General features: G+C 46.5%; 2 protein-coding genes across 4 annotated transcripts in view; both read left to right on the forward strand.

Moving 5' to 3' along the window:
• Positions 1 to 16,757, forward strand: part of METAP1D (methionyl aminopeptidase type 1D, mitochondrial) — a 50,780-nt gene extending 34,023 nt beyond the window's left edge. The window contains exons 4-11 of one of the 3 annotated variants that reach the window (XM_074829112.1): positions 1,289 to 1,437; positions 2,117 to 2,159; positions 4,823 to 4,843; positions 5,962 to 6,125; positions 14,590 to 14,687; positions 15,300 to 15,347; positions 16,246 to 16,324; positions 16,456 to 16,757. In XM_074829112.1, the coding sequence (XP_074685213.1) occupies positions 1,289 to 1,437; positions 2,117 to 2,159; positions 4,823 to 4,843; positions 5,962 to 6,125; positions 14,590 to 14,687; positions 15,300 to 15,347; positions 16,246 to 16,324; positions 16,456 to 16,534 (681 nt within the window). In that variant the 3' untranslated portion in view covers positions 16,535 to 16,757. The remainder of the gene's footprint in view (positions 1 to 1,288; positions 1,438 to 2,116; positions 2,160 to 4,822; positions 4,844 to 5,961; positions 6,126 to 14,589; positions 14,688 to 15,299; positions 15,348 to 16,245; positions 16,325 to 16,455) is intronic. The other 2 variants (XM_074829114.1, XM_074829113.1) reach the window with 2 other exon arrangements.
• A 3,450-nt stretch (positions 16,758 to 20,207) lies between these two features.
• Positions 20,208 to 23,692, forward strand: DLX1 (distal-less homeobox 1). Its single transcript, XM_074828282.1, has 3 exons — positions 20,208 to 20,878; positions 21,400 to 21,599; positions 21,982 to 23,692. Exons 1-3 carry the CDS (start codon positions 20,566 to 20,568, stop codon positions 22,234 to 22,236), a joined length of 768 nt encoding a protein of 255 aa, XP_074684383.1. The 5' UTR covers positions 20,208 to 20,565; the 3' UTR covers positions 22,237 to 23,692.
• The last annotated feature ends 250 nt before the right edge of the window (positions 23,693 to 23,942 follow it).

Here is a 23,942-nt window from a genome sequence, read left to right on the forward strand (position 1 = left end):
GTATTTACCAAAGCTGGTGGCTGCAGTATCCACTACAGACAGCGTGCTGGGGCCAAGGCTGCCATCCCAGTGCAGAGGCTGCAATGGCTACTGCAAAGCAGGGGGGTCGCACAGTAACCCCAAATCCTGCACTTGAGTGGGTTCATCCCTCCTCATCTGCCCAACCACGTTTTTGTACTGAGCAAGATGCAAGCTGAGCAAATAAACCTGGTTTTATCCTCAGCACAGTACACAAGTGCACTCCGCTGTATTCACTGTGCATGATCACTGAATATTTCAATATATGGGTAAGTATGCCTCCTGTGCCACAGCTTACCTGTATTCCACATGTTACTAAAAAATTCCTCCAAAATCACAGCCACTGTAGTGTATGTGTACGAAGTGTGATTTTCAAAGGCTCAAACTCATTCAAATCAAAATCAATTTGCAGAGGAACCCTCAAAGGCACTTCTTCTCAATGAGAGGGAGGTTTCCCTACCAAATTTCAAATTTCAGCTCTAACCATTCCAGAGACATAGTCGATCCAAAAGAAAAGTGAGAAGAATGTTATTTTAAGCGTGTGCGTTTTCCACTCCATGAATACTCAGAAAATGGCTGAATGATTTATGAGAGGGTTTTTTTTTAATATGTAAAACTGTGAGAAAAAGATGAATCTAGAAAACGTCAAGCATAAAAATTAAGATTTCTAAAAATGATGGATAAGCGCTTGTAGATTCACTGTGATCATCCAGGCTATGGCAACTTTAAATAAAATATCCTCAAGATAGGAAACCAAATATTTAAATCTTTTTCAAAATTAAAGAATACTTGGAAAACAATTTCATAAAATGCACAAGCACATTATGATGAATGTACTGGGCAGTTCCAAGAATTAAGATCCTTTCTTTTACAAATAAAAAGGGAAAGTAATGTTGTGTTTTAAAGGACTGAAAGCATTGAAACCAGACATTTCTATAGTAGCTACTGAAACAAGATGCCATGGAAAATTGTTGTCTTTGAGAAAGCAAATGTGGAAAAAAGAACGGAAAGGAAGTAGACAGTATTTTACGTTTTCTAGGAACCTTTGAGTGTTCGTTTCTACTGCATGCTTTATTTAAAACCTTTTCTCTTTTTAAAAAAAAAAGGTCCAATATATCAATAAAGTATATCAGACAGTTTAGTGTTTTGTATCAAAGCAGCGTATTTGAAACATCCAAGATTTCATTGAAACGCTTGGCTGCAATCACATTCAGTAAATATGAGAAACTATCTTTGCTTTTTTAACAGGATGTTATGTTTGGTATTTTAGGTTGGCATGACAACTGAAGAAATAGATTCCATTGTTCATCATGAAATAATCAGACAGAATGCGTATCCGTCACCTCTGGGCTATGGAGGTTTTCCAAAATCTGTTTGTACTTCTGTAAACAACGTGGTATGTCATGGTATTCCTGACAGGTATTTCCCCAATAATATACATTTTACCACCGGGAATGAAAATGTTAAACTGAAATTAATAAATAGTGTTTAATATTGAACATACTTCAGCTGAACTAAATGTCACATGTAAACGTATTGCAGATGCATATCACGTTACCACTCAATGCTGATAGATGTTATAGAAATGTATGTGAAATAGAAAAAAAAAAATCCTGTTTGTCCAGACACTTTAAAAAAAAAATAGCATAATGCCTTTAATGTTTAGTGTGTGGAAAAAAAGAAAAACAGTACAGTCTGGGGTTTTTTTCCTCCAGTAAAATAAGTATAGGGTAAGGAATAAATATATTTGAATTTATGTAGGGTTTTTTTTTTTATTTGCAATACATTCAGCTACTCACAAAGTAAAATATGAACCCTAGTGAGAGAAAGAGAATAAATATAATGGTAGATTTTTCAGGTGTTGATATGTTTTTCTGGTAGTTGTTTCTCATTATTTTATATTCAGCTACACTTGTTCTCTAAGTAGTGAGAGCTGAACATTAAAAATGGTTATTCTGTTTGCCTCTGCCTTCCTCCATCACAAAATACCTACCCCCTGATTTTTTATGTATGTGTCATTAGGTGTTTATTCTTATGTTCCCTTTGTTGGGAACTGTCTGTCACCATTATTTTGGTTTTTCTTCTGTTTATGTTTCAGTCGACCTCTTCAAGATGGAGATATTATCAACATTGATGTCACGGTGAGTAATTCATATAAAAAATAGTCTTTGATCAACTTTAGAATCACTGGTAGCAACAGGAAGAATAGTGGATTGGAGATGGGGGATGCACAGATGGATGTGCTGTTTACTTCTGAGCCAAGGCACAAGCAGCTGGTTTCCTTTTTTGTTTTTAACTGTGTGTTTATTCCAGCTAGACCCAGGCCTGACTTGAATTTAGGACTGGAATCAGATGCACTGAGATCAATGTTGGCCTAAGTGAAATGTCAACCCAATCCTGCTATGTGTCATGTTTTTGAGAAGGTGTAATTGTTATTGATCCACTGTGTAGTTAATGCAGAGCACCACAGTACTGGGCAGCAGCTGAAGATAGATATGTATGAGATGAGCTAACATGAAGAAAGCCAGCATTTTTCCTTCACTCTGCCAAGATTGATCTTCCTCTTCCTGCTGATTTTGAGTGGGGCCTGTCATTATCTTACTCTGTCATTAGAGGCTACATTGGCCTGTGTATGTCAGTCTATTTGGACAGCAACTCTTTTGCTAGCAGTGTTCCCTACATTTATTAAAATCCCCGAAGGTAGTGTTGTGTTCCATTTCTGGTATAAAAGCCCTGAACCTTTTGCACAGAAACAGAAATAGTGTGATATAACTGTGACTTAATATTTCCAGAGAATGGTCAATTATAGCTATTTAAATAAACACTGGCTGGATTTTCTTAGGAGCAAGAAAGTACAGAAACTGGAAACCTAATTGTCCTTTCATTTATGAGAAAAAAAAAATATTAATCTCTTGAAGAAGCTTTTTTTCTTCTTACTGTGCATGTTTTTATTTTCCCAAAGTGTCATTTATTTCCAATATGAACACAGATGTCTTTTGAATCCCACTGTTATTTTGCCATAATATCTCACATTCAAGGGAGTAACATCTCATAAAACAAGCTTTTTTAATCATTAAAGAAACTCATCGTAACTTGATAGTATTTTCCATGGACCCAAATTTCATACTGGCAGAAGCGAAGAAATCTCTATCAGACCTACCTCTGAGCATGAGATTCAAGCTTTCTAAAATATTTTTTCTATTAAAATTAGGGTCAGTGACCTTTTTCCCATGGTATACTCATGTGTGATCCAGAACTGGGTTTGGTTTCATTTGGTTTTTTAATCTTTCTAAATTCTTCCCCATCTCCATACTTTCTGATTGTAGAATTCTGACTATCAGGTTTACACAGTGCGATCTATCATTTTTAAAGTATATTTTTAGTCTACATTTTTACTTCGGTGAACTGGTGTAGGTTTGCTCATTTTATTAGACTAAATCAGTGTGCAACAGCTAAGGATTTAACATCTGATTTCTTTGTATCTCATTAAGGTTCATTTTATTTTTTTGTTTTATCTGTCAGGATAATAATGTGCCTTAGATTAAAAAAGAATGTAGATTCGTATGACAGATACTTCCCATGATAAACTAAACAAAACATTTTTATATTAACATGGTGTGCATATCTTGTCCACTCTGCTTTACAAATAATGTCTGACTAAATGTTACTGGTATTTTTGAAGACATATTTTTATTTTTTTTCTGTTTAACCTCATAAAATAAAATAAATCTTGAAGTTTCTGTGGATGTGAACATTCCTGCAAGGATGGGAATTGCTGATTATCTTTGTGAGATTTTTTTGTCATTTAAAACTGAACTGTACTGTGTTTGATAATTGCTCGGTTCCAAAATAGCTGAGGAAAAAAATATTACTTTTCAGCATTGCTAACTGATCTTTTAGTTTATTTTTAATGAGCAAAACTGGGACATTTCACAGGTGGACAGAATAAAAATCAAAGTAAATATTGCACAAGAAATTGTTTATGATTGTGTACAGGTTCTATAAAATGATGAAATACTATTCTGGTTATTAAGTGTAAACACTTCATGCTATGTACAAATTATTTGAAGAAAAAAATCTATTTTTGTACAATTAAGACGGTAGAATTTCATAGATAAAATACAAATTTTATTGGCTTGAATCATGTAGCCTTTAAAATGTATTTTAGTGTAGAAACAATAGCATTATCCATCACTGACTCCTCAGCACAGTACAATTTTCAGCCTGCCATGACCAGGTTAATGTTCCTCACAACTTGGTTGTTTCATTGACTTTTAAGGAATTAGTGTGTTACAGTTGCTGTGGTTGTAGTTTATTAATGTCAAAAATATGTAATTGCAGTTGATGGGCTGCAGTAAATATTATTGTTGTTGTTATTATCATTATTATTATTATTATTAATTTTAAGCTCTCCTGTGTTTTAAATCTGTATGTGCTTTTCCAGGATGATGATGTTTAATGCTGGGATTTTGTGTGTTGTACTTGCTAGAGCTAAAAATGAACTAGTTCAGTTTAAGTATGAACTAGCTAGATTAGAACCTACCCAGTGGGCATTAAATGAAAAAAAAAAAAAAAGAGATTCAGTGGCAGACTGGGCTGGCAGAGGAAGGTGTAGAGCAGGGGATTGCGACTGCTCTCCTCTGGAGGGGTGGCAACACGGTTGGGCCTTTGCTGTCACTCACCTTTCTTTAAAACACTCCTCGCTTCTAACTGCCTGCATTTTCTTCACATCTCAACCTGAACATAAACCCAGCCTTGGGATAAACTGTCTGTAGCCAATTTTTTTTTTTTTTTTTTTTTTTAGTTTGGAATCGACCAAAAGAATGTAAGTCTGTCTTTCACAAATAGCTCACCAGTGGCAAAAGTTCAGTGCTTCGAGCTTGGTGAGTTATTAGTCCTAGAAGGATAGTTGCCCACTGTTTGGGGGAGAAAAAATGTTTTAGAAGATCAAAACTGTGCACCAGTATCATTTGTTTTTCCATAGGGAAATTTGTCTTGGTCCTACAATTATGTGCCTGCCTGCCTCTACTGCAGAGCTGCAAACCCCATTTTAATGGTGCGTTGCCAAACTCCATGGTGCATAGCCAGGGTTTCCTGTACGTCGCAGAGAATTTCTGGAAAGCTGAGGTTTAAAACTATGAAATGTCAAAAAAAAAAAATTAATTCAACAGGGTGCTATGTTTTCAGCACATTAAATTTTGTGGTGCCAGAATGGTACATTTATTATCTTTCAAAATTCATCTCTGGAAATCAGAAGTAAATTCCAATGTTAATGTCACATTGTAGTTTAGAAGTGAAATTAAAGAAAATTTGCAGTGGCTGCAGTGGGTTTGGCCCGTGCTTTCTGTGGGGCTCCCTCTGGATGTTGGTAGCAGGGTACACCTCTCACCCCGCTGTGCACATTATCACCTCAAACCCCACCGGGGGATGGTGGCTGCAGAGATACAGGTCTCCCTGCCAGCCACCGATGGGTCTCCCAGTGCCCATGGCCAGCACCGGGGCTCAATGCCGTACTGCTGTGGGGTGCAAGCAGGTCCCTGGTCCCAGGGGCAGGTGGCCGGGGTGGGTGGGCACCTGATGGCCCCCAAGGCCCCCTTCAGCCCATGCACTGCCCCCACCCATCTTCTCGCATATAGCCCAGTTAGCCTCATGTCCTGTAGCTGAGCAGTGTCATCATCTAGCGCACTGCTGGGCAGCGATACACAAATTTTGCTTTTCTTGACTTTTTAATTGGCAACCCTTACACACCTTGCAATCTTTCATGGGTTTTTTTTCCTCTGCAATGTTTTGCTTTTCCAGTCTCATTCTTGCAAATACAGCTTAGCCATGGTCTATCTGTTGCAATATATAGCTCATTCTTAGAAAGAATGGATTTATTTAAGGAGATGATCTGTTTCTGGATGCAAAACGAGAAAACGTCTTTACATTTCTGCATATGTTTAGGTGTATTACAATGGCTACCATGGTGACACCTCTGAAACCTTTTTGGTGGGCAATGTGGATAAATCTGGTCAAAAGTTAGTGGAGGTTGCCAGGAAATGTAGAGATGAAGCAATTGCAGCTTGCAGACCAGGGGCTCCCTTCTCTGTAATTGGAAACACAATCAGGTAAGCCTCATATTGACAAGTAAAGGGAGGGCTGGCAAGTGGGACAAAGGTTATTGGTGGTTTGGTATAAAGCTGATGACATGTTTTATGATTCAAAACCATCATTTCAGTCTGATATCAGTATGTGAACTGCCAAGCTATAATGTTGTTCCTTGGGTAAGAGAGATTTTTTTTTTTTAAAGTGAATTATACTAGGGTCAGCAATGATAACTGTAGAAGGAGTCAAAGATATTCATAAGGTAGATTTAAATTAACAGATGTAATTTGCGGTGAGGTCTTGTTTATTTTTTATTTGTGTGTGAAACTACACCACATCTGTCTAAGGATGTAAGAAGGTTAGAAACCATTGTTTTTGTTGTACAGCAATAACAAATGTTACAAAGGATCTAGTCAACATAAGTAAGTCTCTTTGTTTAAAAAGTACAAAAATATTTAACTTGAGAGCTTCTGATCTTACAAAAAGCAGTGCGTGCTAACGTCACAGGGAAAAAAGAGCTCACATTCAGAGATTTTTCCCTACTTTGCATCTCTTCTAGCCTTCACACAAATGCAGTCATGACTCTTCTTCTGCTGGCAGTTTTGAATAAAAATACGGCTTAGTTTTTTGAAGGTACCTATGGATTATTTTAAAATGTTTGCCAAAAAAAAATAGACATATATCGTATACATTTCATTAAGCAATACTTCCCTGGACTATTAATAGTCCCAACATGCTATTGAATACATTCTGATTACTTAAAAGCTGCAAGGCTTAGTCACCTTGAAAGGATGCTGCTTTTTTTTCTTTGTAAATCTTCAAATACTTTAAGGAAAAAAGAGAACGGCAAAATATCAGTTAGATGTATTTATAGCTTTAAAAATATTGTAACAGAGTCTGAATCAAACTTTAGTAAAACCTCTTTGGGTTATATCTGAGAAGCTTTTATTGAAGACTTTGTATAAAATTGTGTTTTTGACAGTTTTAAATTATAGGCTAACTAGCCTGGAGAAAAAGGATAGTGTCTTTCTGTTCTTTCATAGGAAATGTTGAATCAGACCCCTACTGGGAAAAGAAATTTAATGCATATCTCACTATCTTACTGTCCATGAATATAATAGAAGTGAATTCAAAATGTAGTTTTATTTTTGCAAATGGGATGAGTCGATAGATGCACCTCATATTTTTGAACACCTAGGGTTCAACAAATTTACTGGTGGTGCTCTTGCATTTTAACAAAATTTATTCTTGAGTAGAAGGGGGCACAGAACACTGGATTCTTATTCAAGCATTCTATCGAGCTCTGCATTCATGGCTGTGTCTAAAGGGCATGTCAGCCTTTGATTCTCTCTGAGAGGTAATTATCCTTTTCCTGTCACGGAACAACAAATGATAGCTAACTACAGAGGCACATTTGCAGTAGTCACATTCATCAACTGCAGAAAAAAAATTCAATTTAATTGTGCAACACAGCTGCACATAGGCTTTTTGAGCATTTCTGTTGTTCTCCCTGTCTTGCTATTCCTCCCTCCAGATCTATTTTTTAAACTTTTTTTCTGGTTATTTTTTTCCCCTTTTTTGTCTCTTCTTCCATTTTTACTCTCTGTACTTTCTTGTTAAAGTAATTTTCCTTTGTGGCTCTCATTCTTTTTTCCCCATTGAAGGCTATGAATGTAGAAAATTATCACAATTACTCATATAATTGAGCCTCTTTGTAGCAAGTGCAACTCCAGTAGCCTTTCTCCATCATGAAAATGGTTTCATTATAGGGTTTTTCATATTCTCTGACACCATCTACACAGAGGAACAGGCGTGCAGATGAGATGTACTAGGAACAGGGTAGATCAGTAAGGTCACAGTAGGAATAATTAGCTCTGCTATGGAAAGAGCATCTAGGCCTTTTACTGCTACATAAATGTACTGTCCGTGGCTTTTAGTCACAAAAAAACTTACTAACAAATGGAGCTCCCGCCTACTACTTTGAAAAAAAGATTTGTATCAACACTACAATTTTCCATCATTAAGACTAATAACACAGAGCCTAGTATACATCAAGGGGAATAAAAAGAAAAATCTCACATTCAAGTGGCGGCTGGGTGCTGACCTTTGTTCCCTTTTTTTGTGTTCAACTTAACTCTTTACAAAAAAGAGCCACACGCCACACCAACATGCAGGTGAACTCCAGCTAGTGCTAGCAAAGCATGGCATTCAATTGGAAAATCTGATAAATCTCCATGCAGGATAATGCATTTCATTACAGATTCACTACATTAATTCTAGCTGTATTAAAAAAAAAAAAAAAAAAAAAAAAGGAAGAAGAAGAAAAAGAACAGAATTGAATGTGACATTGGATTTTTGCTGTGTTGGTACGGAGGTCAGTTTACTTGCAAAGTGTAAATATATAGTCAGCGCCCCCTTTGAAAAGCAGATTAATCAAAGCTAGTAGCTGTTCAAAACTACATATGAAATAGCAGGTCATTAACTTTATTTCTCATGATTTTATTGTGTCGATGATTTAAATGTGATTTGTTTAGAACTACTTTAACACTGCCTCTGCTGAAAGATCGCCTTGGTTTGGTGAAGCTGTGTGTTTCTGGTTATTTGTTATTCAACATTTGAATGCACAGACAGACATATATAATACATACATAAATCAAAATCTTAAGTTTCTGGAGAGTTAGACACCATAAATACCTGAGAACAAGCATGCACAAGCTGAAAACATTTAGGCCCATCAGAATGGAAATGTGTCTAGGTTTTTTTCATCAATATTTCTATAAAGATGCTCAAGTGATATGCAGGACATAGGCACAAATAATCAGAACATTTCCTTTCTACAATAGGTTTGAGAATAATTATACCCACAGAGGTAAGTTTGCATTCAGTATTGTAACATAGTCTTTGTTATGGAAGCCCGATTGCTGACACTATTTCCTGGATGGCAGTTCCTTTTCCCATCAGCTACAAGTTGCAAATAAAAGATTGCATGGATTCATGAGTTACTTTGCTTAGAAAAATTTGAATCTTTGCTAACCTGTTCTTATTGAAGGTGGTGGCAAAACTGTCGGTCAGCTCCAGTGGAAACAGAATCGGGCCCTATGTTCCATTTTCTTCTACCATTTCTGACATTTCTGTTTCAGACAAACATGTAGTTTGATATCTACTTTTTAGACAGTGAGTTTAGGCACATGGAAGTGTTGTGAGTGTAGAGAGCTAAGAAACATAAATGTGATATTGTTAAATAAACCAATTTCCAACTCCTGGGAAAAAATAGTAGTGATGAAAGTATTAATAAATGGTTTAAAATGTTTAACTCATAAGTATATGTTTTGATATTAATTTAGAACAATATAAAGCAGATTTTTAAAAAAATCTGTTTCTATCAGATTATGCACATTTAAACAATAAGTGGCTCAGGCAAAATAAGTCATTTTAATGTCATCTGTGATAGATTTTCCTTGACAGCTACTGTAAATTACAATTACACTGCTTCTCTCTGCACTTGAAAGTAAGCATTGCAATAAATTATCTTTTATTTCAATCCATCATGTCTGCTTTTAGAAACACAGAACCTCAAATAAAAGTTCAGCACTATTGTAAGAAAAATACAGTAATTTGTGTTCCAGTTTGAAACTAAAATGTACCTTTCTTTCAAAAAACAATTGTTGGCTTTCAAAAATATTACTAATTATACCTCAACATTTATTGTCATTATAGGGAATCCCTGAACTTGTGCATTCCCTCAGTGTAGGATTACTATTTAAGAGAAAAATACTTTAATATTTTCCCAGCAGAATTTTGAAATTTCTCAAATTAGATAATATGGTACTATTCAAAATAGATATTTTTATCGCAAGCAAATCTAGTTTAGGCTGATGCTGTTTTCAGTAATTTAAAAAGTAAAAACGCAAATATGCCATTCAGTGGTCATTTAACTAACAATATATCTAAGAAAAATGTGATCACTTCTAATTTTTTTAAAATATTTATTAATTCAGATCCCTAGTTAAAAAAACAATTATCATAGGTAGGTCGGTTATCTCTTTCAGTGTTTCCTAAGTGTGTTCTCTGCCCAGAAGTGTAAGACAGATTTGTTTAGCAACTTTAGCCATTCATGTCATGCTGCTCTGCAAGACTGTTGTTGATAAAGTTTCATCCCTGGGGAAAGAAACTAGCACTGCGGGAGAAGTGTCCCTAGCTGGGAATCAGTTCACCGGGATGTTCAGCCTGGGTAGCAAAGCAGTCTGTGCCATCTTGTCTAATCAGCCAAATTCTTCCCTTGTGTCACCAGAGAGCCCAGAGAAGCAGTTGCTATCAATGCTGAAAATGGGATTTGTTTCTCTTGATTTCTTCAGTGAGGGCTTATAATACTGGACTAGATCTGCCTTGAGGAAAAAGTGACAAAATTTGGCAAAAAGAAAAGAAAATGCAGGTTTTGGGTTTTTTTTTTTCCAAAAAAAAAGGGGATTTCCAGTCTGAAGACTAAATGGATGTGTCTTCCTCTGGAGCTGGGATGCTTGATATCCGGTAGATGCTCCTAGAGGCCATCTGCACAGGGCCAGTCCCCTAAGGAAATTCTTTCAACCTGCTTTTCAGCTCCTCATTGGAAGTATTTATCACCCAAGAGCTCCTTCCAGGGGAGGCTCCAGAGTATCAGGGAGAGCTTTGTAGAGAGTTGATCCTGCCTGTTGCTGCTTTGTGGCAATTTCCCTGTTGGGCTGCTGGCAGGATGACAATGCATGTCTCCACACTCAGCTCTCCTTTCAGAGAATTAGCTGTTGTCTGGCAACATGGGAAGAGGATGCTCAGGAGGGAACTGACACCCAACTCTCCTGTCTCTGCCCACTCTCAGAAGCATAATACCACCATACGAGAGGCTCTGCCTATGGATTTAGGTAGACAGCCTGGCCCTCAGTGATGTTCCTTTACCAGCTTGGTCACTGCCGGTCCATCCCAACACCAGACACTTTGCCTGGCTTTGCCATCAGCAAAAGAGGAGCAGGACTGCAGGTACTCTTGACTTTGCAGCCCCTGAGCTGAAACACATGGCAACAAAACATAGAATCAAGTACTGGGCTCATTTATGCTTTTAGTCCTGCTCAATTCACCTCTGCCCAAGCATGCAACGTGGCTCAAAGAATAAAATGTGTGATTATAAATGTCAATGGATATTTTTAACAATTATTATGCTGAAGAACCTTTTTTTCCCCTTGATGCTGTTGGTGTGGTGTGGCTCTGCTGCCCCAGCCTTTGCTCTGGAAGTGATTTGACTGGGACACGCCCCACGGCCAAGGGAAACTGGCAGACTGGCACATCCACCCAGTGGTGCAGCTCTCCTTTCCCATGGCAGATGCCAGGCAGCCCAGCTCAGCCATGCCAACTCCTGCCTCCCACCTTCACTGCTTTCTCACTTGCAATCAGGACTCCTCCAGCTGCCTGATCTTACGCTGCCTGTCTGCAAGGAGCAGCTCATGGAGCTGGGGCTGCAGTCTTGTTAAGGCTGCCTTCCAGGGAAGGCTGGAAACAAAGGCCACCACTGACAGACCCTGAGCTGGGCAATGAGACAGCGAGACCAAAGTGTTGAGCAGTTGTCAGCAGCAAATGGCAAACTTTTGCAAAAATGCTCCGCTCCATGGCATTCTGATTTTTAAATCAGATTCCACAGTCTGGGAACCCTGGAGGCCAGAGAGGCTGATCTGACCAAGACCAACAGTTTAATTCACTCTTCTCAGAGCTGTTTTGAAGTCCTCCCTGCCAGCGTTTACAGCCAACCTGTACATTTACAGGATTACCTTTGCAAGTTGTAGCTGAGGTTAGTAGCTTTGTTTTTTTACGAAAGCTGGGTGTTTTACTGGAACTCCACAAGAATATAAGATCTTACTAGGATTTTTTTAAATACTCCAAAGTAAAGCTAGTAGTTGTGGATTGAAATTTCCCATAAAGTGCTTCTGAAGCACATGCAAATACTAAAAACAGATTGATCATGGCTGAGTTTCATACCTGCAGCTTATTTTCTCCACAGGTTTTCTGTGCGTCACTTCAGGTTCATTGACCATGTTACATTTTATGTAAAGAATACCCAAGCTCTGTACGTAGACATTATTAAGTGGGAAGGAGGAGGGGCACAGGCATCTGTCAGGGCAGATGTCAAAGCCCTGTGAGCTCCAAGGCCCCCTCTTTTGATGCACAGACAGCAACCACTGAAGTACTGATGCTAACAGAGTTGTGTCAAGCTGTTTGGCAAGTCAGTGGCAGAATTCACCATTGAAATGCACAAGAACCACTTTGACCATGTGAGGATGGGATGCTGTCTTAACACTGCCTTCTGTGTGCCCCAGTGCTCGTGCAGCCAGTGCCCAGCACGCAGCTGCTGCTGCCACCCTCGGCAGCAGCTGACTGCTGGGGCAAGAGCTGCCACTGCCCACAGGAGACCATGTAGCCGTGGTGCTCGGAAGAATAGCTGCACAGAAAAAAAGCGTTCTGTCTTGCTACAGAAGATGGATTTTTCTGGGGGAAAAATCCTGTAATAATACAAAGCATCTCAAAAAATGTCCGTGCGCTTTCAGTGGTCAGGGGTGCTGTGTAAAGACATCAGCAAAGCTGAATAGTCTGTGGGATTGTTTATGCTTTTGCAAAAAGACTTGCAAAAGAAGGTGAAAGAAAAGCTTATCACATGTTGCATGGACAGCTTCTCCCCTCTCTCTTCAGAGAATCACTTCACCCATATGGGAATAATTATCTGCATTGCCTGGGCTTGGTCACTGGAGATCTTCCATTTTGTTTTGTGTTTGTTTCTGAGTAATCTGGCTTTCTAAATTCTCACCATTCCCCGTGCTTCTTCCTTGGCCTTCAGCATCGTCATAGGCAGCAGGCCAAATCTCTGACCCAGACATGGGTGACATGATAGAAAGGCAGGGGAGAAAGACTTTTCCATCTCTAGTAGGACTTTTCGCTGCATAAACCTTCATGATTTTTTTCCACATAAATGATGTATGAGGTAAAAGCCTGGACTTTGAATACAACCAGATGAATCCCAACTTCTAGCCTTATTGGTAACCCTCTTTGTCAGTACTTAGGAGTTTGGGGGCAGTTAAACTTGAAATTTCCATTCTTGTCCAGAGTTAATGAAAGAAATGTGATGAGTCTTTGTATCAGGGCAACGGGTAGATAAAAGCTAATATACAAATCCTGTTAAAATGTGCTCTTAAGGTCTGAACACTGCAGCATTATTAACCATTGACCCAACTCTTCTCTCTCATTGCCGTTTCGCTGTGGTGGAGCACCATGTCCCTCAATTGCAGTGACATTAAATTCTGGGATGGTGACCTGCGGGCACTGGAGCCAGCACTGCAGGGTCTGTGAAGCCTGGTGTGCAAAGGGATTACTGCATACAGCAAGCTGAGGCCACTTTGCAGCTGAATAAGAGCCTCCCCATGGGGTTTAACATGCTTTAATTTCTCTGAGAGCTTACACCTTTATTTGAGTTTCTTAAGTTTTCCACTTTTCCACCTGTAGTCGAACTCTTGAGAAAGCATTTGTTAGGGTGTAAATATAGGCAAACCTGGAGTTTTTAACTGCCTACCTTGATTTAAAACAAACAAATGAAGCTTTTTATGTTGCAGGTGAAATATTTTTAGGCTAAGTGCCTTCTTGTTTTGCTCCTGTTTGATTTTAGAAATAGTGTGGGGATGATATGAAGGACAGGGGTAGCTTCCTTGTCACTTCTAATCTACCTCCCGGTCCCCCCAAATCTCTGCACATTTCTGTTTCAGATGTGAGCAGCCCTCCTGGCTGAGCTGCCTCAAGTCGTCCCCTCCAACACTGCTTGAGTAAGGGCAGAGCCCGGGAGTGAAGCCTGCAGGCATGTGGTGGCCCAGGAGCCAGAGGACACCCCACATATCTCCAGGTCCTCTGGTTTTTAGGGATCAGGATAGGAGTTTGCTTTCCCAACATGAATAGGGATCAGTGCCCGGCCATGTTCCTGCAGGCAGCTCTCAGAGACACTCCTCCTGAGGCAGGCCATGAAGGACAGATCTCCCAGGCGGAACTGAAACACTGTATTTGTTATTATTTGGCTTGGCTACTGTGGTGATGAGTTCATTAGAAATACATTGTTAATTAGAGTGAACAGATTTGCTGAGTTTCAATACATGTTGGTACTGAACATTTGCAGTATTCTGAAAGGGAAGGGGTAGGGCTCTTAACTCTCCCTGTCCGCAGCAGGACCCTCTTCTGCAGAAAACCCAGTGCTTAGACAGCAGGGATGGCACAGGAGCTACCAGCCTCCACTGGCAGGCATGTTAACTCTGAAACCTAACAGTGGCTCACCGATGGTAGCTCCGACTGCTGCTGTCTTTCGGAGCAGGCGCAAAGTGGTGACATGGTGCCGGGGCAGGGGTGAGAGCTTGCGGGAGCCGGGTGATGCCGCTGCGGCTGGCGGAGGTGGTCGGGGCGTGCTCCCTCACAGTGTCCTCTTTGCCCCCGCAGCTCCGTGGCACGGCGGGGTGGCTTCCAGGTCTGCCCCTCCTTCGTCGGCCACGGCATCGGGTCGTACTTCCACGGGCACCCCGAGGTGTGGCACCACGGTAAGCGGCTCCCGCCGGCCGGACCCGCCGCCCCCCGCGCTCGCTCCGCCGTCGGTGATGGAATGACTCCGGGGAAGGGGGAAGGGCGAGAAAACGAGCAGAGGTTCCCCCACCCGCGCACGCTGCCGGTCCCGGGGGGGGGCCGGGGGGCTTTCCACGCTGGGAAGCTGGAGGGCCGCCCCGGCCTCGTTTTCTGAGAGTGGCGCCGCTATTTCTGAGGACAAATTACTCTTTAACGGAGCCGTCGGGGCAGCTGGGCCCCACGGGCCGCCTCCCCCGCCCCGCTCCGGGCGGCAGCCGCCGTGTCCCGCACCCCGCCCGCGCCCGAGCCACGCCGGCAAAGTTTGTCACGGGGCAAAGAAAAATCTCCACTGAAAAGTTCAAGCCCCCGGAGCCGGCCTGGAAGGAGCCGCCGTCGGGGCGGTCCCGCTGCGCCCGGGGCGGGATCGCCTTCGGCCGGTGCATGGCGGGGACCGGCGTACACGGTACCTGCGAGCCAAAAAGGGGTTTAGAAACCAATTGCTGGTTGCGTTTTACTACCAAAAAAAAAAAGAAAAAAAAAACCAAACCGTGCCCCAACAGCCACAAACGTGTTTTTATTTTCTTTTGCAGCCAATGACAGTGATTTGTTAATGGAAGAGGGAATGGCGTTCACAATAGGTTAGTAACTCTCTGCTGTGGTTGTCTTTTAAAAAGCACACACAGAGCAGCCCAGATCCGTACCGTTTCTTTATTGAGATACAGAAATATCCATGCAGACAGGGGGATGTCGGTGACACTGACCCCTCAGGAACCAGGTTAAAGTACCATTTTTAAAAAGGCATTAAGAAACCAATTGGGTGAAATAGCTTCCAAATTGTAAGATTCCAAAAATTAAATGTTTATTATAAATCTTATTAAAGGACATATTTGATGCATATTTTTGGCAAGGCGGAGACTCTGCCGGCACAGTTGGGCCGGGGAGGGTGACAAGGATGCGGCTGTGTCCCCGAAGCCGTGGCTTACACCAGCCTAGTGGCTCCTGTGCCATTTGCTGCCCGTCAGAGCTGCGGGTTGGGTTTGGGGGCTGCAGTGCCGGTAACCAGTCAGAGCCTTGCCCCGCAGACTGAACGCGCTCAATACCAATCATGGAGAGCTGGTGGGGGAAAAGCCCTCTTTCTCACTGTGTGGCTAAATGGCGCGGCAATTAGAAGGAAATAAGAAAATTGTTGTTTTGCTGATTTAATGAACATTTTAAGCCTGTTTAAAAAATTCAAATATTTAAAACTATCCGCTGTTTGTAAGTGTGGTTGGTGCTTTGGTTATTATCCACGGGGTCTTAATTAAAGCTTGATTAAAATTCCCCGCTTTTACAAAAGCGGAATGGGCAACTTCCTACCTTGATGCTTCGTCCTTCTCTTTAGTTCACATATTAGTGTTGCAGGAGAGTGCCGGCCCGGGGAGGATGGGGCGTGTGCGGAAGGGGAGCTACCTGCTGGGACAACCCCCCCTCTCTTGCTTCACAGTCCGGTCGGGAGTGCGACTAACTTTAGAATACATTTTGTTTTTCTTGCTGCAGAGCCAATAATAATGGAAGGATCTCCCGAATTTAAGATTCTGAAGGATAAATGGACTGCAATTTCTGTAGACAATAAAAGGTGCCTGATTTTATTTTCTGATCTTTCCTAAGCTGTGGAACACTGACAGCCAAAAGAAAAAAAAAAAGGGTGAGTTTTACAGGCGTGGTGAACGCATTGGCCCCCTAATAACTGCTAAATGTGCATTTCAGATCAGCACAGTTTGAACATACCATTGTGATTACCTCAGAGGGAGCAGAAATCCTCTCTGAACTGGTGGAAGAAGCCTAAAGATGGAGCAAGGAGTGGAGGGACTCGCTGTACTTCTGGGATTTCCAGTTTCACTCGGGACAGGGAGGAGGTTTCTGTAATTTCTGTGGGGAATGGGTGTTGCATAAGTCGCTGCAGGGGACAGAAAATGCAGCTTGAGGGGTCAGCTCTGGATATAGTCCTTTCTGTGTGTTACCTGGTGAGTATTCAATAAAAGTCCTTTGGCTTGTTTGTGACCCTGGAAGCAGCCATGCACAGCCTGCAAGTGCAGAGGGTTTGGGCTATTTGGGGTGAGGGGCAGGGAGCGGGTCCCCTCTCCCAAATCCTGCATGGGACAAACACATATCCGGTGACACGGTCTCTGTGCAGCTGAGAGGACAGAGGAACATGGTATCTTCCCCTTATAGCTGAACTATGGGGTGAATTTGTCTTCACTGCATTAGCACAGTGCTGTTTCCCAGGCTGTAACTTCTACTAGGATGGAAAAAAGTTTCCCAAGGGTGGCAGGCAGAGGCAGCAGCCTCTTCCCCCCCAGCCTTCCCAGCAGCAGGCCCCCCCTTCCTGCTTCGGCTAATTTCTCTTTGCACAGCGCAAAAAGTGATTAAAAATGAGATGCAAAGCGCGCTTCTCTGGAGATCAATAATTGCCCTGCTTGAAGAATTAGCCGGTTTGGGGTAATCACTGCTCTGCGGTGCCCACGTTAGTTAAGGGAGAGGAGTTCCGTAGTTTAACAGAAACGGAGGAGTTTGCGGTCTGGAGGAGGAGCCCCGGCTCCTGCCCGGAGTTTGGAGCTGATGGTCCTCGCTCGGCGCTGTGCTCGCTGCCGTCCTGTCCCGGGGCTGCCCGGGGCTGGAGAGTTTGATTTGCGATTAACCGGTTGCCGACCGCCCCGTCGGGCCAGACGGGTCTGGCCTTGGTCCTTCGAGGCTACCGGACCAGGACCCGGTCCCGTGAAATGCGGGGTAGCCTCGGAGATAAGCAGGTGACGTCCAGAAGTGCCCCAGACCCGCGGCAGCGGCGGTGCGGGTTTGGTACAAATAGCTTGCCCGTAATTGTGGGCAGGCGCGGGGCTGGGCCGAGGGCCGATCGGCCGCGTATGCCGGCGCCCGGAGCTGCTCGGCACCGGCTCCCGCAGCGGTTCAGGGCAGAAGTAAGCCGCTTACTTACAGCTTTACTCTGCTGTTTGTTTTCACCCGAGTACAGCGACCTGTCAGCTCTAATAGTTTCTAACAGCATCTTTTCAAAAAGCAGGACGCCCCCCGGCACACGGCTAACAGCGCGGGGCAGCCGCTCAGCTCCGTCCTCCCCGAGAGGGGCTCGGAAGGCCTGAAAACCTGTAAAAACAAACGATGCAGCCAGCGACTTCACAAATACACAGAGATTAAACGGCGCGCTGCGGCCGCGGGGGGCGAGGGACCCCCAGCACTGCCCGGGGGGAGGTATTTTGGTTCTTAACCCCCCCGCCGCCCGGCCGCGCTGCCCCTCCCGAGGGGCGCCGGGGGTCCCGGGGTCCCGCCAGAGGCGCCTCCCGGGAGGGTTGGCCGCGCCGGGAGCCCCTGGACGGCACCGCAGGTGTTCCCCGGCCCCCGTCCCCTGCCCCTCCGCCGGGCCGCCTCCGCCTCCCGGCCCGCGCGTTCCGCGGCGCGGGGTGAGGCGGGAGCGGCGCGGCCGGGCGCAGGGACCCCACCCCCCTCCCCGCAGCCCGGCGTCAGGGCACCGCCGGCGGCTCCGGGCGGTCGCTGTGTGCTCTGAAGTCCCCCCGGTAACTCTGACGGGGCTGCGCGTTTTACCGGCCGCCGCGGAGCGTCTGGCCGTCGATGGCGGGCGTTTGTAATCCTGATTACGAACGGGACTAAAGCGGCGCCGCGGCGGTGCGGGGCCAGGCAGCGCCGCGCACAAGCCCCTCACGCAGGAGTCCTTGCCGGGTGAGCACGACGACAGGGCCCCGACGGGGCGATCGCCCCCGCGGGGTCGGGGCGTCCCGCGGCCGCGGCCCCACCGCGCTCGCCGAGGTCGCGCTGCCCGGGGCCGGCGTTGCGCGGAGGGGCGGCGGCCCTGCACCGGCTGTGAGCGGAGCCGCGCCGTCCGGTCCGCGGGGTTTTGGCGGGACCGGCGGTTCGCCCGGGGACTGCCTGCGCTCGGCCGACGGGAAGAGGCGGCGGCAGGGCCGGCGGGCACGGAGCAGCGTCCCCTCCCCGCAGCCACCGGGCTGAACGGAGGACGGCGGAGGTGCCGGAGCTACCGGGGCGCCCCGTCCCCTCCTCGGACAAGCGCGCAGACCCGCCTCGGGTGGTCACTTACATCGCCGCGGGGGGCAGAGCCGGCTGCCGGAGGAGTCTGTGTGGGGACACACCGCTACCGCCCCTTCCCGCGCCAAGCCGCCGCGGTTTTGTGAAAATGAACTTTGCGCATCGCGAGCAAAACCGGGGGGGGGGGGGAGAAAAAAAAAAAAAAAAGGAGGGGGGAGAGGAAGTAAAAGAGGCGTTAGGAAATGGGCAATTAAAACCGACAGAGCCGCTAATGAAAGGAAAAAAAAAAAAAAGGCCCGGAGCAGAGGGGCTCGGTTTTGCCAGCTTTGCGCAGCCATGAGCCGGTTGCTTCCAGGACCGCCGCCGCCGCCGGGGGTGCCCCAGCCCCGCTGCCGGCGGGGCAGGACGGCGCTCACACCGGTAACGATATCAGCGCCGCGATTTGGTTTGAATGTTCACTTTTATTGGGGTTCTCCCTTTGCCAAAATCTCTTGATGACACAGTTGTGGTGCCGTGCACACCGCGCACCCTAGACAGCCTAGGTGTAACCGGGAAAGTTCAGCCCAGGCCAGATCAAATCCCAGGCTGTTTAATGCTGGAAGGCTGCATGTTGCTATTAGTGTTAAATATATGGCTAATTATGCGTATGAAAATTAAACATCAGTGTTATGCTAATGGGGCCGCCTTCAGCTGCGGATCAGAGCACTTGAGACTAGCATTTAATCAAATGAATCGGTAACTAATACATCTGCACGTGTGAACTTTCACAAGATCATTTTCCTGTTACAGTCACACCGCTGAATTATGAAAGAAATAATTATCAACACTTTCTAATTATCTAACAAAGTAATTTGGGATTCATCGTGGGCTTTCTGGGGAGGATCTCCCAAGTCCCACCTCATTTACCGCTCACGCACGCGGAAGTTTTCATTTTAAGCTCAAATGCGCCGTTTGGCCCGTTCAGGGCGATTTTTGTTTCGTTGAATGGTTTTTCTCTCCCCTTTAAGAACAATAATGGCGATAACCGGGCGGCGCGCTCTGGAGGTGCGGCCGGCGCTGGGACCCGCGGGCCGGAGCGGAGAGCCCCTGCGCGCCCGCGGAGTGTGCGCGGTCGGGCAGACGGGGCCCGTCCGCTTTGCCGGCGGGTCCCGCCGCCGTCGGCCGGAGCGGAGCGGGGAGCGGAGCCCGCCCGGCGGGCCAGCACCCCCCGCGGCCCGCCGGTGCCGGCAGAGCGCGGTTGTCGTCCCCTGCGCGGCGAGGGGCGGAGAAGGGCGGAGGGAGGCGCGCTGCCTCCTGCCGAGCTCCGGCCCGGCGCCCTGCGCCGCCGGCGGCGGGAGCGGGGGGCCCGGGCGGCTGTCGCCCGGAGCCGGCCGGAGAGCGGCGGCGGGGGCCGGCGGAGCGGGGCGGAGGCCGGGGAGCGGCGGCGTCGGGGCCGTCGGGGCGTGCGGCCGGCGCTCGGGGACGCGCGGCGCTGCCAGTCCGGCTCTCCGCGCTCACCGGGGTCCGGGCGAGCCCCGAGCGCCTTGGACCAATCCAAAGCGATTATGCAAGACGGCGGACCAATCAGCTCCGCCAGCTCATGAATATTCATAGACTTGGCTGAGTCAAAGCTTTTAGGCGAGTTTGTGTAGATGTACAGCATCATGCTTAGACTTTTCAAAGAGACAAACTCCATTTTCTTATGAATGGAAAGTGAAAAACCCTGTTCCGCTTAAATTGGGTTCTTTCCTGTCCTGAGAAACACAACAGACCCCAAAAAGGCAAGCTGAAGAGAGAACACACACACAGACCAAGCGACAAGAAATGACCATGACTACCATGCCAGAGAGTCTAAATAGCCCCGTCTCAGGGAAGGCTGTCTTTATGGAGTTTGGGCCGCCCAGCCAGCAAATGTCTCCTTCTCCCATGTCCCACGGACACTATTCCATGCACTGTTTACACTCCGCGGGCCACTCTCAGCCTGACAGCTCGTACAGCACAGCTTCGTCCTTCTCCCGACCGCTGGGCTACCCCTATGTCAACTCGGTCAGCAGCCACTCGAGCAACCCCTACATCAGTTCAGTGCAGTCCTACCCCAACAGCTCCAGCCTGACTCAGACCCGGTTAGAGGAGACAGGTAGGTGCACTCGGCTTTGGGGAGGGGGGGGAGGGGGGGGGGAGGGAAGGCAAGGAGGGAGGGAGGGTGCTCGTATCAAAAAAAAAAAAAAATCTATCGGGGGGGGGAAATTAAATTAAATTACAAAATATTAGTCAGGAGAGGCTGAGGATCACAGGGGAGCAGTACACAGAGTACACAATGCCTGGCTGGAAAAGAAATCAACCCAGATGTGCACGTATTAGTCTTCGTAATTATTTATTGCGTAGCGCTATAAACAATGTATGCAATTAAGGGTAATTAAACCTAAACTGCAGCCTGTAAAAATAGCAAACTTTCTCTGGGAAGAAGCCTGGGCTGCCATAATCGCCCGGAGCCTTTGTTAGTGTTACTCGAGCTTCACTTTTCTTCCTTCTCATTATTGTTATTGTTGATGTTGCTGCTGTTATTGTTACTATTGCTGCTGCTGCTAGTGCTGTTACTGCTATTATTACTATTGCTGCTATTATTATTATTTATTCTGCATCGCTTGTTGTTTGTAGGGGCCGAATCGGAGAAAAGCACTGTGGTAGAAGGAGGGGAAGTTCGCTTTAATGGGAAAGGGAAAAAAATCCGCAAACCCAGGACTATTTATTCCAGTTTGCAGCTGCAGGCTTTGAACAGGAGGTTCCAGCAAACTCAGTACCTGGCTCTTCCTGAAAGAGCCGAGCTCGCAGCATCTCTGGGACTCACCCAGACACAGGTACAGCTCCGACTCAGCCGGCCCCTCTCCCGTGTCCTCTCCCCGTCGCCACCGCCGACGTGGGAGACCCCACGCATGATGCAGACGGGTCACAGCCGCGGGCAACGGGGCCCGGTGCGACGCCCGCCCCGCCGCGGGGGCCTCCGCGGCACCGGCTGCGCCTCCGCGGCGGGGCGGGCGCGGGGGGGGGTTGTGGGTGTCTTACCGGGTGGTTTGGCCTCACAAAATGGCAACGAGCACAGCAGCCACGCGGGAATAAGGGGGAGAAGCTGGGGGGACCGCCGGGTGCGGGGGGGTCCGTCGGACTCCGGCGGGGGGGAGGGGGAGGTGTGGTGGACCGTAACCGAGGGGTGCTGAGCGTTGCCCCCGTTCCCGTTTGCAGGTGAAGATTTGGTTTCAGAACAAGCGCTCCAAATTCAAGAAGCTGATGAAGCAAGGAGGGGCCGCCCTGGAGAGCAGCGCCTTGACCAACGGCAGGGCTCTCTCGGGCAGTTCGCCACCGGTGCCCCCGGTGTGGAATACCACCTCCGCCTCCGGTAAGGCCTCGTCGGGGACCCCGGGCACCTACATCCCCAGCTACACGTCGTGGTATCCTTCGGCCCACCAAGAAGCTATGCAGCAGCCGCAGCTGATGTGATTATAAATCCGTTTTCCCCTACCGCAAGCACTATCGGTCCCGAAAAGAATTAAAATTATTACGGAAAAAAAAAAAAAAAAAAAAAGAAATTAAGTGAAACAAAAGGAAGGGGGGGGGAGAAAAAAAAAAAAAAAAGAGGAGGAAAGAGAGAGAGAGGAAAACCACAAAAGAAACCCAAGCAAACAAACAAACAGAAGGTCTCTTGCCCATGCAGCCATTAGGACGCGGCCCTGTAGCTGGGTGCGCGGAGCACAGATGTGATGCGGGCCGGCTCCCACCGCGGACAGCTGACGGAGCGGCCCCGAGCGCCGCACAACAGCCTGGGAGCAGAGCGAGCGCCGGCCGCGGCTTTGTGGGACAATCAGAAAAAGATGTTGGGGGGGGGGAAAGACCTCTCCTCTGTCCTGTCTGTCTGTCTGTGTCTGTTGAAATGTAGGTCATTTATTTACCACCCCGATCTGACAGTCTCTCCAATTGCAAGGGGGAAGGAAGCTGTACAATTTCCAGAGCTTCTTTCCCTCGACATTTTCTGTACCTTTCACTCTCCATCTGTATATTTTTTGTTGTTGTTAAAAGGGGAAGACGGGGGTTTTATTTATTGATTTAAATTACCACTATGAGAGTGCTAGAAACAAACGGACAACCCGGCTTGCTGAGTGCACTGCTCGGACGCACGGTTTGCTTTGAACGAAACCACACGCGGTCCCCCGGCCCCGGCCCCCCCCAATAAATCACCACAGGAGAAGGATGCGATTTTTAACTTTTACAGTAACTTTTATACGTCGCTGGTGTGGAGAGCTTTGGTCCGAATAGGTTTGCATTTCTCGCGTATTTAACAAAGGGAATAAATGCACATTGTTTGGTACTCCGAAGTGGAATCGCAGCAGCTGCCGAGCGCTTTGCTGGGGTGAAGCAAGGCGCGGAGGACGGAACGAGAGCCCCGAGGGCGGCGGCGGCGGGGGGGGACCCGCCGGGCAGGCGGGCGGGCGGGCGCACCCGCGCAGCTCCGCGCAGCTCGGCGCATCTCCGCGCGGCCCCGGCGAGGCTTCCCCGCGGAAAGCCGGCCCGAAGCCGAAATGCACAAACCGACGTGCAGGAGCTACTCGCTGTACATATTTTATTCTTAATTATTATTATTATTGTTCTGTAAACATGTTGCACAAATTTAGCCTTTTTTTAATATTATTATTATTATTATTTCCGTTCTGTTTCGTGTGGCTGTAAAACATGATGCTTTGTGTACTGAGATCTTGACATTTTACTTGTGAAACTCGGAAGATGTGATAAACTGAGCTCGGCTGTGTTTAGTGTTCTATATGTCAAAGTTTAGTTTTATATTGAGAATGTTAACTTATTGCTTTGTATCTGGGGAAGGAAAGGAAAAAATCACACAAATCTTTGTACATAAGTTATAAAGTTTCTTTGAGACAGTAAAATTATGGTTTGGAAAAAGAGACACGCGTGCTCCCTGTCTCGTAGCGCGGCCGGGAGCGGGGCCCGGGCCCGGGCCCGGTTCCGCGCTCCGCGGCGGGACGGCGGCGGCCGTAACCGGGAGGCGAGGCGGGGGCAGGCGGCGGCGCGCCCCGGGCCGGGCAGCCTGTCCCGGGGGCGCCCGGCCGGGCTCCGCCACACGCCGCGACGGGCCACGGGACCCCCGGCGGCCAGGGCGGGGGACGACACACACACCCGGGAACGGCTTCTGGGCC

Source organism: Strix aluco, chromosome 6 (genome assembly GCF_031877795.1).
Source record: "Strix aluco isolate bStrAlu1 chromosome 6, bStrAlu1.hap1, whole genome shotgun sequence".
NCBI classification, from domain to species: Eukaryota; Metazoa; Chordata; class Aves; order Strigiformes; family Strigidae; genus Strix; species Strix aluco.

What these genes read in the sequence shown, in the direction of transcription:
- DLX1 (XM_074828282.1), top strand. Translation starts at nt 20,566, where the DNA reads ATGACCATGACTACCATGCCAGAGAGTCTAAATAGCCCCGTCTCAGGG. An exon ending in GACCCGGTTAGAGGAGACAG is followed by an intron (nt 20,879 to 21,399) that starts GTAGGTGCACTC and finishes TGTTGTTTGTAG; the next exon opens with GGGCCGAATCGGAGAAAAGC. An exon ending in TGGGACTCACCCAGACACAG is followed by an intron (nt 21,600 to 21,981) that starts GTACAGCTCCGA and finishes TCCCGTTTGCAG; the next exon opens with GTGAAGATTTGGTTTCAGAA.